Raw genomic sequence first — 14,748 nt, 5'->3', positions numbered from 1 at the left:
CTGAATTGAGTCAAATGTCACCTCAGCTCTGGGGTCTTACAATGTGGGACAGAGATGACAGACCTGGTAATGAGAGATAGTTGTCACTCATATCTGTGTGCTTACACTGGGGCAGATACAACAGGTCTCAGGTGAGGAAAGATACCTGTCACCTCAGCTCTGGGTAGTGACTTTGGTGCTGAGATATAAGGGCTTTCAACTGGCACTGAATTCCTACACTGGGACAAAGCAGTAGGGCCATGTGAGGACAGCCAACAGTTCCTTCAGCTCTGGTGCCTACACTGGGGCAGGGGCATAACACTGGGTCCAGGTTTTGACATTGAACTAATATTTAACTTCTGGATGCCTAAACTAGGGTGAGGCTTATGGGCTCATGAGTGAAGAGTCACCTTTCACATCAGCTCTTTTTTTTAATTGACTTGAGAGAAACATCAATTTGTTGTTCCACCCATTTATGCATTCATTGGTTGCTTCTTGTATGTGGCCTGATGGGAGATTAAACCTGCAACCTTGACGCATCGGGACAATGCCAATTTAGCTACCCAGCCAGGGCTCACATCAGCTCTTGATGCCTAGCCTCTGGTAGAGGCATGAGGGACAGATGAGGGTATTCAACTATTACCTCAGATCTGGGTCCCTACTCTGAGGCCGAGCATGAGGATCCAAGACACAACAACACACAAGTAACACTTCAGTGATGGGAGCTACACTGGGGAAGACATAAGAGCACTCAAATGTCACCTCAGCTCTGTGTAGCTACACAAGTCAGAGACATTAGAGCCCAGGTGATAGCATCAACAGAAAGCCCAGATATTGATATTTACACCAAAAAGGAGAATGAGGGACTAGGTAGAGACATAAGGGCCCAACTGCAGACCATCAACTATCACTTCACACTGTGTGCCTGCACATGAGGGTCCGGGTGAAGACAGTCAACTGAAAGCACAAATCTTGGTGCCTACATTGGAAAGGGGAATGAGGGACCACTGAAGTGATTCAACTGTCACTTCAGCTTTGGGTCATTAAACATAGGCAGAGACATGAAGGACTAGATGAGGAAGTCAAGTGTCACTTCAGCTCTGGGTGCCTACTCTGGGATAGAGGCAGGAGGTACCTGCACTGGGGCAGAAGCACACAGGGCCACATGATTATCATCAACTGACAACTCAGTGGTCGGTGTCCACACTGAGAGAAGGGAAAGAGGGACCAGTTGATAGTATCAACTGCCACCTCAAGTCTGGGTGCCTATACTGGGACATGAGGACCCAGGGTAAAACAGTCAGTTGGCACCTTAGCTATGGGAGCTACACTGGGACACAAGCAGGAGGGCCCAGAGGAGACATTCTCTGCCACTTCATCCTGGTTGCTTGTACTGGGGCAGGGACATGAGGGCCTGTAACATGAGGGTCTAATCCTTTCTATGTTCCCATCGAAAAACAGTCCCAGAAGAAATAAGGAACTTGCACAAGGCTGTCTACTTCTTAGGGCACAACAGACCTGGAATTGAATCCAAGGTTTCTGGCCCATCATTCATGTGGTGCACCTAGGGATGGTGGATGTGCCTCTGGACCCTCAACGTTTCCAAAATACTTGCTGTGAGTAAGATGTAAACACTGTCCTCTAAGAATGACCAGCCTGGCAGATGCCCCAAGCCTGGCTGTCAGCCCAGGAGTGTAAGAGAGAACTTCCTCTAATGGACATCACAACTACAGGCATTGCAGAAAAGACCATTGAGGAGGGCATGGTGCCCAAGGTTCAGCACCCACAAATATATGCAAGTTTGGCAAATGGCCACCATTATCCCTAATCCCAAATTCCATGACAAAATCCAAAATACCCCTGACTGCAGTAGCAGTGTCCTAAAACCGATTACCTTGATGTTGTTAAGGAGAATGAGAGAGTGTTGTGTATGCCAGTGTAGAAGCTACTGGATTCTAACCAGAGGTCTCTCACTGCCTAGCTGTATAAGATTTCTCTGTATTTTGGACTCTTTCCTTAGGAATGTTCCTGTAGTGAGGTCACTGGGTCAAAGGGCATGGATTTTCTATGGTTCCATGCCACCTAGCTGCTGCCCTCCAGAAGGATGTCCTGCTGACAGGGGTGGCCCCAGCTCTCCCAGTGCAGTAGTGATCAAGATGCACTGGGTGATGTCAAGGACACCCTCCTGAAAGCGGCCAGAGGAGCAGTCAGGAGTTTTCCCCTCCCATCAGTGGAGCGATATGGAAGACAGTGTGAATGCGCTTCCACCTAGAAATCAGACTGAGAGGGAAGGCATCGGAAGGCTGAGCCTCCTTGTCTCTGGCTCGTCCCATTCTGGTGTTTTCGCCTGTATACTCTTCTGTACCTCAGTGTTTCTAAAAGGCACATATATCAACTTTGAAAGAATTTCGAATTACGCCCCCAGATCCATTCGCCTCTTCCTAGGCTTCAGAAATCCGACCGCAGGGCACCGGCGTAGCCCCAGCACTCCAAGCCTGGGAAGCTGGAATTTCCCACCAAATGGGAGTATGATGGAAGACTTTGGGGGCGGAGCATACGCGGGGACAGAGGCGGGGCTGGATAGAGCTCCTGCCGTATGGGGTACCCAGTGGCTCTTCTGGAGAGCGAATCAGAGGCGGGGCCCCTCTCAACCGGTGGCGGGAGCAAATGGCAGAGGCGGGCCTGCGGGCGGGGCTGCGCCGGGCTAGGGGCTGGGCCTCCGTCGCTTTCCACCCCCACCCCCCCACCTGGCGGCCTAGAGGCGAAGCCCTAGCCCAAAGTGGGGGTGGGGCCTGCGGGCTGTGGCTCCGCCCCGGGCCGCCATTGCCAGGCCGCGCGGCTTGGCTGCCTAAGCTCTTTCCTTTCGCTGAGCAGGACGGGGTGGCCGACCTGACAGGGCTGCCCCCGACTGAGGTCGCATCTCCCCACAGCTAGGCAAGTCTCCGGTCGGCCCAGTTCACGTCACCGGCCCCAGGCTTGGAGGGGCGGCCTGAGCTCGGGGCCTCCCACGGGAGGGGCCCGCGTCAGAGAGAACCACTTCCATTTGCATCTCAGAGGCTCCCGTGGGCACGATCGACCTTGAGCCGACGCGTTTCCGAGGCCCCTCCTGTCCCAACGGAGCTTCTCTCCGCGTTCCCCAGGAGCCCGGCCTGGAGGTTGGACGAACAAGTTAGTACACCGATCGCGCCCGTCCCGCAGCAAGGGCCCAGCACTGGCTCATCCCTGATCCCCACCCAAACCTGCTCTTCTGCTTTGTTGCCTCCAGAGTGCACGGTTCACCTGCTGGCGGCCTCAACCCAGCCGGAGAAGTGGACATGAGGTTGGCAGGTGGGTGGCTTCCTCAGTGAGCAGGAGGAAGTTGGAAAGGGGGCCTGGCTAGAGGCCCAGGTGTCCAGAGGTCTGTGTCTGGAGGGGCCAAGGGGTACCACTGGGTTTGCTTTTAGAAACGGAGAACTATGCACAAGCATTCATTCTAGAACCTTAAACAGATCCTTTCACTTCTGAGGATTTCAGATCCCCATGTTGTGAGATGAGGATTAGGATAGTGAATTTCTGCCAACTCGGGTAACTGGCTGCTGTTCAGAAAATAAGTTGCCAGAGAGGTTCCAGGGAGCATGGAGGCTAGGTGGACAGGCAGTGGTCTTAAAGGAAAAACTGACCCAAGTGGCTGTGGGGTTGAATGTGAACCTAGTGCTAGCCCTGCTGTTCGCTGGATAATGAAGATGAAGGTGGATTAGGGAGTGGCAGCTTCGGGGTGGAGAACAGAAGTCAAGAATTGGAGTTTATACCTAAGGTTGCAGGGTTATGAATGTATTCCAGTGGAGCTGGCCAGTGACAAACTGGCTGGGAGGGTGTAGCCTCAAGGTTAGGGCCAAAAAAAAAAGAGCCACTGCTGGGGGGGGGGGGGGTGTAATTCAAGGCCAGAAGTAAATGAGAGCACCTATAGGGAGGGTAGAGGAAGGAGAGTAGAGTATAGGCACAGGAGGCAGCCTGAGACAGAAGCCTGGGAAAGTCTAGCTTTTCAGGGGAGAGTAGAGGAGGAGGATCTAAGCCAGGAGGATGAGGAGTGTCCAGGTAGGGTCAGAGTGTGTTGTCCTGGAAGCCAGCGGAGAAGTGTCTTCAGCAGGAGGGCTTGGGCAGTCAACTGAGAGGTCAAGGAAGATTAGGGCTGACAAGTGACCTGGGGAGTGGACACCAAGAATGTCATGGGTGGCCTTGGAAACAAGTTGTTTTCATGGGGTTATGGAGGCAAGGCCAGATTGGGGTAGGTTGTGAGAGGGTGAGAGGTGAGACTATGGAAAGAGCTAGTGTAGGTGAGTTTGGAGGGACTGATGGGGAAGAGGAAGGGAGGAGAGAGAGATCAGTAACTGTAAGGATGTGATTCTGAATGAGGGCTTTTTTTCCTGTGCTCTCTTATGAGGATGTTGAAAATAGAAGAGAGACAGAGATGGAATGATTTTTGTAACAAGAAACCTGAGCAGGGAGGAGAGCTCGGGGTCCAAGTCATAGCAGATGAAGGGACTGGTCTTCAAAAGGCGTAGAGACCTCCTCCTTCACCATAACAGGAGAAAAAGAGGACACGATGGGTGGAACACAAATGTCAGCAGCCTCAGAGGGAGGAAGTTAGGGAGCTCCTGGGGGAGTGCTGGAGCCCTCTTGAGCAGTGAGTTCTGGAAGGCTCCTCCACACCTGCCAGGGAGAAACAAGCTGAGAGCCTTGGAGTTGGAACTTCATTTCCTCCTTCCACCTGTGAGGAGCTCGACTCCCCCTGTTGCCTTGTGGATGGCCACAGGTCTCCACCTTCCTTTTCTCCAATCGCTTCTTCCAAGTGGATGGGGAGACCTGGTCATAAGAGGCACTGGGGTTATTTGAAGCTCACTGGGATCTGAGGTGGCCTTGCCTTGTCTGTCTTGCCTCCAGGCCCCCTCCGCATCGTGGCTCTGGTTGTGACTGTGGGTCTCACCTGGATTGTAGTCAGCATCCTCCTGGGTGGACCTGGCAGTGGCTTACCTCGCATCCAGCACCTCTTCACCAGTGAGTGTGGGGCTCTTCCTTGCCTCCCTACGGAGGTCCCCAGGGTGGCCACCTGGGCCTGTGGGCTGAAGCTCAGGGTGGGGGTAGGGGTAACCTAGGTTTTCTTTCTCTTCCTGGAAGGCCACCTCTAGCTGCCCTCAGTCTGTCTCTGGGCATCCAGCACAGCCTTGGGCTAGGAAGTTGCTTTGGCTGGGAAGCCAATCCCCACTGATTAGAATTCTGAGCCCAGTTGGAGTCAGTGGGGCCTAAGTGAGGGGTAGGGGGACTTCTGCTGAACATTGGGGAGGACACCCTGGTTGCTCCCTACAGGCTTTCCACTGAGCTGAGATTCGGGAGGGACTCTACCTTGTCTCTGGTGACAGGTCACCTAAGTACTTTTTACAATATCAATTTACCCTTTTCCTGGAGCAGGGAGCTTTGCACACGAACATCACTTAGACTTGAGCAGGAACATACCAAGGCCTGTCTTAGCCCTTGGTCTCTGAGCCTGCTGCCCCACCACCTTGACTGCATGGTATAGAGCCAGGCTGTCCTGCTGCAGGCCCCAGGAGGCCTCTACACTAACAGAAACAACTCTCTGTACCAACAGGTCCAGAGAACTCAGTGACTGCAGGTAAGGCTCCTGTCACCTCCTTGCTCCTCCTCCGGGCCTGCCCCTCATACTACTTATGTGATACCCTTGCCTGCCCCCAGTTCTCCAGGGTTTCTGTTCTCCATTTCTCTCCCCCAAAACTAGCCAACACAGCCTGCTGGAGCTGCCTGCATGCTGTGAACCTAGAAAACAAGTTACTTGCTTCCAGAATACACTGGTGGGACAGGCATAGGATAGACAGTCCCATTTCAAAAGGGAAATATTGGAAGGAATAAAGGGGTCACTAGTCCCAAGCAAGTCCGAAACCCAGCAGGGCAAATGCCATTAGGTTTCAAGGCCTGAGAAGAATTGTCTGTGGCCCAATGCCCTGTCTTCTGGGCCCTCTGGTGGAGGGGGCAGGGCTCTGGAATGGAGGGGATGGTCTCCTGTGCAATTCATGAGGGTCTAAACTATAGGACAATAGGGTCCTCCGAATCTTTCCTGGGTAACCCCATCTCTATTTCTGGTTTCTGATGACATAGTTGAGTGGATCCATAAGTCACACACCTCAGTTCTTTGGAGAACAGTTGTCTGGCCACATCCTTGGTGTTCTCTCCAAAGCATGCTTTCTCATTTTTTGCAATATGATTAGGTTGAGAATTTCCTAAATCTTCACAGTCTTGTTCCTTTACGCTTAATAATTCCCTTCTCATTTTACTCTTTCCTTCCACATCTTACTGTGAGATGGTTCCAGGGAAACCAGGCCCTGCCCTCAGCACTTTGCTTGGAAATAGTGAAATATCCAAGTTCAGTATTTACAAGTTCTACCTTCCCCAAAACACTAAAACACAATTCAGCCAAGTTCTTTGTCACTTGATGACAAGGATGGCCTTTCCTCCAGTGTCCAATAATGTTCCCCATTTCTGAGATCTCACCAGAACAGACTGTAACATTCACATTTCTGCCAGCATTCTGGTCACCATTATATATGTATTCTCCAAGACAATAGATTTCTCTACTGCTCTTCTCTCTTTCTGAGCCCTTACCACAATCACCTTTAATGTCTACATTTCTACTAATAGTCTCTTCAAGGCAGCCTAGGTCTTTTCTAACATGCACCTCAAAATTCTCCAGTTTCTATCCATTACTCAGTTCCAAAGCCATGTCCACATTTTTAGGGATTATTTTATAGTAGCACTTCCTGGGCTCAAAATCTGTGTCAATTTCCTGGCACTGCCATACCCTCTGGAGGCTCTAGGGGAGGATCCTTCCTGCCTCTTCCAGCTTCTGGTGGCCCCAATTGTTCCTTGGCTCGTGGCCACATCATTCCAGTCTCTGCCTCTGTCTTCATGTGTCTGTGTCTCTGCCTCTGTCTTCATGTGTCTTCTCCTCTGTGTCTGTCTTCTCTTCTGTATCTTATAAGGACACTTGTCATTGGATTTAGGGCCATCCTACTCCAGGATGATCTCATCTTAATGAATTATATCTTCAATGACCCTATTTTCAAATAGGGTGACATTACAAGATACTGGGAGTTAGAACGTCAACAAATCTTTTGTGGGGACACAATACAACCTGTGACAGAGGTTGTCCTCCTCCTGTCCTTCCACTTCTGCCCCATGGGAATCAGGCGCTCTCTGCGTTACTGCTTTCCTGCAGTCTGTTCTGGCTGTGTGCTCATCTGTGCAGTTGCCCTCCCAGCTGCTCTTTCTTTCTCTTCTCTGACCAGTGGAAGAAGAGCCTCCCTGGGATCCCTGCCACCTTGCCCTGAGACCAGCCCCAGCAGATATAGAGTGTCTATGAAAGTGTCCCTGGCCCTAGCTGGTTTCGCTTAGTGGTTAGAGTGTCATTGGCCCGCAGACTGAAGGGTCCTGGGTTTGATTCTGGCCAACAGCACAAACCTCAGTTACAGGCTCAACCCCAGCTCCAGGTCGGGGCTCTTGCAGGAGGCAACCAATCGATGTGTCTCTCATACTTCTCTCTCACTCTTTCTCTCCCCCTCTCCCTTCCATTCTCTCTGAAAAGCAATGGAAAAAATATCCTTGGGTGAGGATTAAAAAAAAAAAGTGTCTCTCGCCTGAGCCATGTCCCCTCCCCCCACTGGTCCCCTGCGGTGTCATCACTCATTCCTCCCTATGGGGTGGTCGTGACCTTCCCCTCTCAGACTTCGGGTGACCCTAGGGCTAGGCCTATGGGTCACCCCTGCTGTCCCTGCCCAGTGCCGCGGGCCAGGAAGTACAAGTGCGGTCTGCCCCAGCCATGTCCTGAGGAACACCTGGCCTTCCGCATGGTCAGCGGGGCTGCCAATGTCATCGGACCCAAGATCTGCCTCGAGGACAAGATGTGAGCTCCTTCCCTTGGGTATAATGAGTGGGATGGGAGAGGGAATGGGTGATTGGAGGCTGGGTTTGCAAGGTCAGGAGAGTGGAGCAGACTGCCACTTGAGGGTTTTCCCCTTGCTAGGCTCATGAGCAGTGTCAAGGACAACGTGGGCCGTGGACTGAACATTGCCCTGGTGAATGGTGAGTTCGCTATGATGTAGGGTCACAGTTTGGTTCAGGAAAGGGGGAACCCTGCTGTGACCTTCTCCACCCCCTCCCCACAAGGAGGGGGCATCTGGATGTTTGTCTTGGCTCTCCCCTTACCTCCCCTCCAGAATTCCTAGGGAGGTAGGGAAGGGGCCTGTGCTCACTGAAGGCTTCACAGAGAAGTGACTTAATGAACAAAAGCATGGTAGCAATAAAGAATTGGAAGTTTGCAGGAATTTGAAGCATGCTTTGTTGGGAACCCCTGGGGGACCTCAAATGCCAGACAGAAGCTCTGCAGCCTTGAGTGGGTCACAGCTGTCTGAACAAGGAGCACAGTTGACATGAATATGCAGGGATATTTGAAAAGTTTCCAGAAGGGCTGCACCCAGTGGCCATGCCATGTTGTGAGCCTGGTCTGGGAGGACTGAGGTGATAGGATGGAATTGCCCTGGTGGCTTGCCCAGCAAGATCCTGATCCTCCGTTCTAACCCAGGAGTTAGCGGTGAGCTCATTGAGGCCCGGGCCTTCGACATGTGGGCAGGAGGTGAGTGGCTGCCATGCCCCCCTTTTTTGACTGTGCAGCAGAATGACTGGGTATCCTTCTCCTGAAACACTGCTTTCCCTGTCCATTTGCTGGGGGCTTCTCAAGCACTTCCCTGGGTTCAGAAAAGGCAGGGGGAGGAACAGGTATGTGGTCATGGGGAGTGCCTTGGCTTCTTACACCAGTTACACCCTTAGTAGGATGTGTCCCTGGCCTGATCCCTACTTTAAGTGTACTCACTTGGAGAACAGGGGTTGGTGGGAGAGGGATGCTCAGTGATGTCTGATGTTCCATGTTTGATGGGACCTGTGCCCCCAGATGTCAACGAGCTACTGAAGTTTATTCGGCCACTGCATGAAGGCACCCTGGTGTTCGTAGCATCTTACGATGACCCAGCCACCAAGTAAGTGATTGCCCAGGCCAGCTTCAGCCTTCCCCTCCTATGGCGACAGCTCACATCTTTTCCTTCTGTGTGGCAGGATGAATGAAGAAACCAGAAAGCTTTTCAGCGATCTGGGCAGCAAGAATGTCAAGGACCTGGCCTTCCGGGACAGCTGGGTGTTTGTAGGGGCCAAGGGTGTGCAGAACAAGAGCCCCTTTGAGCAGGTATGAGTGGAGAGCCTGGTACCTCCGATTCCCAGCCCAGGGCAGGTGGCCTGGTCTTTCTACCTGCATCTCATGAGGTCCCCTTCTGTTCATGCTGCAGCCTTTCCTAAATTTTGCCCCTGCACCCCCACCTTGGACAGCCCCAGCCCCTTCCCAGTCTGCCCATGGAGGGGCAGTAATTTTGATCTTCCCTGTCCTGTATGGATTTCACCCTAAAGGGTCTTTAAGTGGCATAGCTTTCACACAGGCAAGACTCACAACTAAGAAACTTCCCTCCCAAACATCTTCAAGATGTTTGGTCCTGTCCCATCCTCCCAAAACCTAAAATCCCTATTCACACTGCACACCCTTCTCCCACCAGCGCTGGCTGCCATCTGCTTCTCTGGGGCCACATGTCAGACCTTGTTTGAGGGGCGGGTAAACCCCAGGTGCCATCCTCATCTTTGGGAGGCTCCCAACTCTGTGAAAGCCATGGTATCCCCAAGTCCTGTCCCCATAGCAGGACAAGATAAACAGGCTATTTCAGTAGTTTCTGGAAAAGAAACCAAAAGAGCAACTTAGCCCCCAGAGAAGAAACACCCCCCCTGACCTTGCTCTTCCAGCAGCTCCGTGTGGGCTGGGTGAAGACAGACATTCAGACTTCCTCCTTACCTTCCCAGTGTGTGCCAGGCCCACAGAAGTGCAGAGAAGTTGACACCCCCCCTCCCTGCACCTGTGAGGAGGGTACGCCAATGCAGCTATTGCCATTTTTAGATGAGAAAATCAAGGTGCCCTAGGTGGTTTTGCTCAATGGTTAGAGTGTCGTCCCGCAGACTGAAGGGTCCTGGGTTCGATTCTGGTCAAGGGCAGGTATCTCAGTTGCAGGCTCAATCCCCGGCCCCCATCGGGGCGTGTGCAGGAGGCACCCAATCGATGTGCATCTCTCTCTCGATGTGCATCGATGTTTCTCTCTCTCTCTCTCTCTCTCTCTCTCTCTCTCTCTCTCCCCCTTCCACTCTCTGAAAAGCAATGGAAAAAATATCCTCAGGTGAGGATGGAAAAAAAAAAAAAATCAAGGTGCTAGGATGGGAGTGTGTGTGCCGGGGTGCCCTGAGAGTGAATGGTTACTTGACACCAGTGCAAGGGGACTGATAGTTCTGTCTCCTGTACCTGAGGGCTGAGGCTGTGACTTCCTGCCCAACCCCCCCTGCAGCACGTGAAGAACAGTAGGCACACCAATAAGTACGAAGGCTGGCCCGAGGCACTGGAAATGGAAGGCTGCATCCCTAGGAGAACCACAGCCAGCTAGCCAGACAAGCGCAAGGACCAGGCTGAGGGAGGCTGCGTGTGCCCGGCCCCGGAGGAGGCAGCAGCAGTGCCAGCGCAGGGCTGAGTCCTGACCCCATTCCTGGCCAGGAGTGCTCTCTTGCTTCAACACATCAGGGCTCGAAGGTGGTGACCGGTGACCAGTGTGTGACTGGTGGGGGGACTGCAATGGTCAGCCTCATCACACTTTGTCAGGGGAGCCCAGGTACCCATCTCTTTCTTTTCCTAAAGCTGCTTTCCCTAGTCAGCCCCCACCCAATTCCCAAGCATCCCCAGGCACAAGGCCCTGGGTACTTGCCCCTCACTGCACAGCCAGCTGGTTGGGCATCTTCCAGAACCTCTCCGCCCCAGAGCCACTCACTACTCTAAAGGCTAGTCCTGTTTCCAATGATTCCTACAGCTGTGGTAGGGGACCTGGCTGCCTCCTGCCCCACTCTCTGCAGGACGGAACCGCCCTACAGCCTGGCTGGCGAGGGCGGTAAGGTAGTAAGCCTGGCCACTGTCCCTAGTGCAGTGGGTGGCGGCTCCTGCAGTTTGTCAGAGGAACCAGCTTCTAGATGGCCTCTTAATAAATTGGTGCCCCCAGTGGAATGAGTGCATTCAGCACTGAGTCAGGGGTCGTGTTGTCCTGGGATGGGAGGGATGTGTCCTGAAGGCTCAGCCAACCTACCCCCACAGCCTTAGCAAACATCCTTTGTCTCCAAGAATCCTGCCTGGGACATGTCCTACCATTGCTGAGCTGTGACTCAGGCAGTGAGTAGAGCAGCTCCCCAGCTAGTAGCCCCATATCCTTGCTTGGGAGACAGTTCTGCTCTCTGGGGCTGCAGGAAAATCACTGACTCCCTTGGACATAGCACAGGCCTGTAGGGACACAGGTGGGGATTAAAACCAGCCCACAGGTCTCCCCAGTACACCCAGCCTCCTTGAGAGCTAGTGTGTCTCCCCACAGCACTCAACTTTAGATGCCTTTGAAATCAGGACTGCAAAGGACAGAGTCATGTGGACTATTTGTCATTTCTCACAGATTAGTTATATTTCCCTTCATTGAACGAGAACCAGCAAGAAACTATCAGGAGTTTTGCTGGAATACCACATCCAGGGGGCAAAGAAGTGGTCTGGAGTCAGAAAAAGAAGAGAAGGCAGTTGGGATTTCCTAGATGGGAGGAATTGGGGCACCAGCCAGGCAGCCTTGAGGGGGCCATGGTGGGGGTGGTAGACTTACAAGTCCTGTTCTGAAGGTGGGCTTCCTGAGCCTCTGCCTTCTAGGAGTTCAGTGCTTCCAGAGTGCGAGCAAAGTGTCAAGAAATAAAAGATTTAAAGAACAGGCAGAAGAGGTGTGAGAGGCTTTGGTTGTGATGCCAGGAAGGGTCAGGGAAGTGGAGACTCAAAGAGGGCCCAGCTTGCTTGCCTAGGAGATGATCATGGAAGCTGACACCCAGCCTAACCCTGTGCCAAGCACTTTACATGTATTCATTTTTTTATAGACTCTTTTTTTAGTGAGTTTTAGGTTCACAGCAAAGTTGAGCAGAAAGTACAGAGAAAGAGTTCCCACATACATACCCAACCTCCACTGACACGTCATCATCACCCAAAGCCCAAAGTTAACATAAGGGTTCCCTCTTGTGTGGTAGTCTGTTGGTTTGACAAATATATAATGATGTGTATCTACCATTATAGTATCATACATGTATTCATTTTTAAACCTTTTATTATGGAAATTTTCAAAGGTCCCCTAAAGTAGAGAGAATAGTATAAATAAACCCCAACGTACCCATTGAGGCTACTGCAGTAATCAAATGAAATGGAACCTCACTGAAGGTCTGTACTGCAAGGCTGGGAGGTTTGTAGGCTGCACTGTGCCTCTCAACTGCTGTGACTGCCCGACCTTCCCCAAACATTCACCAGATGCCTGCCATGGGCTAGGCAGTTATATGCTGGGAGTGTGACATTGAGCCCCAGTGACAGCTCCCAACTCCTCAGGGGGCTGTGCCCTCACAAGGGGTAGCCAGTCACACAGATGGAAACAGGCCAGCTTTATCCCCCACTTGGCCTCACACAGGCTAGAAGCTGATAGCAGTGTGGAGCACAGCCTGCCCAACTTTCCAAAGTGGAGGTCAAGCTTTATCCTGCAGTCCTCTGCCACGATGTCACCCCACCCACCCAGAGCCCTACACTTTAGGATTATAACGTCCTCAATTACAAATACCATAATTCCAACTCAAACTGCATAAGCAAAAATAAATAATGACAGGAGGGAGATTTACTGTTTCTGTAACAGACCCCAAAGCCCATGGGTGATACTAGCTCTAATAAAGTCGTCAGGACATGAACTCTCTCCATTTCTTGGCTCTGCTTTTCTCTGTATTTCATTCCTTCTTAAACATACTGTCTCCTCCAGGTAGGGGAAGGCAACCTCAGCCAAAAAAGAGCTCCCACCTTCCCAATAGTTCCAGTACTTGTCCCTGGGGACTCTCATTGGTCCAGACTGGATTATGGGCTTATCCTTGCATCAGTCTGTGTGGCTCTGATTGGCTACACCTGGGCATGTGCCTACCCCAGAGGCCAGCATTGGGGTCATCCACAGACAAACCTTGTGTACCAAGAGTGGAGTAGAGATGGTTCCCCCAAAGGAAATTGAGGTGCTGTGACCTGATGCTAGGTAGGCAATACACTTCCTTGTAAATATCAAATACATCTCATCCTTGTGCTTGTATAGAATATGCTTCCATGCATCCTTATTTATCACATAGTATTCCGGGAGGCCTCTGCCTGGGGAGAAGTTAGGCACTCCTCTCTGGTCACCATTGTGACCCTATTAATAATACGGTGGCAGGTCTCCCATTTGAAGTGCATTTGTGTTATTTTGGCTGTCATTATAATTTGTTCTAGCCTGGCGGGGCAGGGTTCAGCGGTTAAGCATCGGCCTAGGATCCAGGAGATCGCGGTTCAATTCCTGGACAGGGCACATGCCTTGGTTGCAGGCTCCATCCCCAGTCAGAGGCATGCAGGAGGCAGCTGATCCATGACTCTCTCATCATTGATGTTTCTGTCTCTCTCTCCTCCCTTCCTCTCTCTGAAATCAATAGTTATATATATATATAACTATTATATAGTTATTATATAATATATGTAATATTATATATAACTGTATTATATATATAATATAGTTATTATATATATATATATATATAATATAGTTATTATATATATAAAATCTGTTCTATCTGTTCTCGCAGTCCAGATGACTTCTTTTTTGAAACTAGATATCCTTGACTGATTTGTAGAGCCCTTCCTTCTCTTCTGGGGTAAATTATTAATTCCTTAAATTAACTACAAACATTCTCTTGCCTTCAATTTAGCCATCCCTTTTTCCTGCTGAGAAGGCCTCCAAATTCCCTCATGTCAGACACCCCAGCACTATGGCTTTTCAGGGAAGGCTGAAGTGACTGACGATAATGGGGAGCAACCTTCTAACTGCATTTGTTCTCCCTGACTCCTGGCACCAATTCCCATTCAGTGGTAATATAAAAGCACAGGTTTCGGCCTGGCTAGGTGGCTCACTTGGCCCGAGGGTTGTCCCATACGCCAAAAGGTTGCAGGTTCAATCCATGGTTGGGATGACTGATGTTTCTCTCTCACATCAATGTTTCTCTCCCCCTTCCTCCCTAAAAAATCAATAAACATATCCTTGGGTGAGGATAAAAAGAAACAAACAAAAAAATATGCAGGTTTCCTCCAGGAAGGACACACCTTTTAGGTTTTCCTTCCCCTACTCTTCCACCAGAACCATTCCCCTTATCCCTCTGGCCAGCTTTTCCCTGTCCTTAGACAGCCCACTCCCCACCACTTTTGCAAACTGCAGTCCTCAATGCAGCATGTGCCAAGCCAAGCCCTCTCACGTGTGCCAGCCTGCTTACATCAGGACCCCTCAACCCCACTTGAGAGGGGCAGTTTCAAATGTTCTGGGACACCAAGTCCACACATAAATGGCTTATGCTTTACTGGTCCTCTGAGGCTAAAGAACAGCCTAGAGCTATGGCCTTTGAATACTTTTCATCACCCACAAAAATCAAACCCTCTTGAGCATGCAACCCCACCACGTGTATATCTACACGTTTCATATGCACACTGAGCTTTATAAAACAAATACAAATTTTTTAAATGTATTTAAATAAGTTTAATAA

At 51.0% G+C, this 14,748-nt stretch overlaps 1 protein-coding gene across 4 annotated transcripts; it reads left to right on the top strand.

Annotated features, from left to right (window-relative positions):
* The first annotated feature begins 2,923 nt into the window (after positions 1-2,923).
* Positions 2,924-13,659, top strand: FAM3A (FAM3 metabolism regulating signaling molecule A). 4 transcript variants are annotated; one of them, XM_087813433.1, is made up of 10 exons: positions 2,924-3,147; positions 3,245-3,306; positions 4,900-5,013; positions 5,603-5,626; positions 7,766-7,927; positions 8,048-8,106; positions 8,606-8,656; positions 8,972-9,056; positions 9,133-9,259; positions 10,452-13,659. In XM_087813433.1, the coding sequence occupies exons 5-10, from the start codon at positions 7,776-7,778 to the stop codon at positions 10,545-10,547; spliced, it is 570 nt and encodes a 189-aa protein (XP_087669559.1). In that variant the 5' UTR covers positions 2,924-3,147; positions 3,245-3,306; positions 4,900-5,013; positions 5,603-5,626; positions 7,766-7,775; the 3' UTR covers positions 10,548-13,659. The 4 variants fall into 4 exon arrangements, with proteins under 4 accessions (XP_087669559.1, XP_016077423.1, XP_016077425.1 ...); XM_016221937.2 differs by having other exon boundaries at positions 3,067-3,147; positions 7,804-7,927; XM_016221939.2 differs by lacking the exon at positions 8,606-8,656 and having other exon boundaries at positions 3,067-3,147; positions 7,804-7,927.
* Positions 13,660-14,748: the final 1,089 nt, after the last annotated feature.

The sequence above is a fragment of the Miniopterus natalensis genome, chromosome X (assembly GCF_054644295.1).
Source record: "Miniopterus natalensis isolate mMinNat1 chromosome X, mMinNat1.hap1, whole genome shotgun sequence".
Taxonomy (NCBI): domain Eukaryota; kingdom Metazoa; phylum Chordata; class Mammalia; order Chiroptera; family Miniopteridae; genus Miniopterus; species Miniopterus natalensis.
This window is presented reverse-complemented; position numbering and strand designations above follow the sequence as displayed.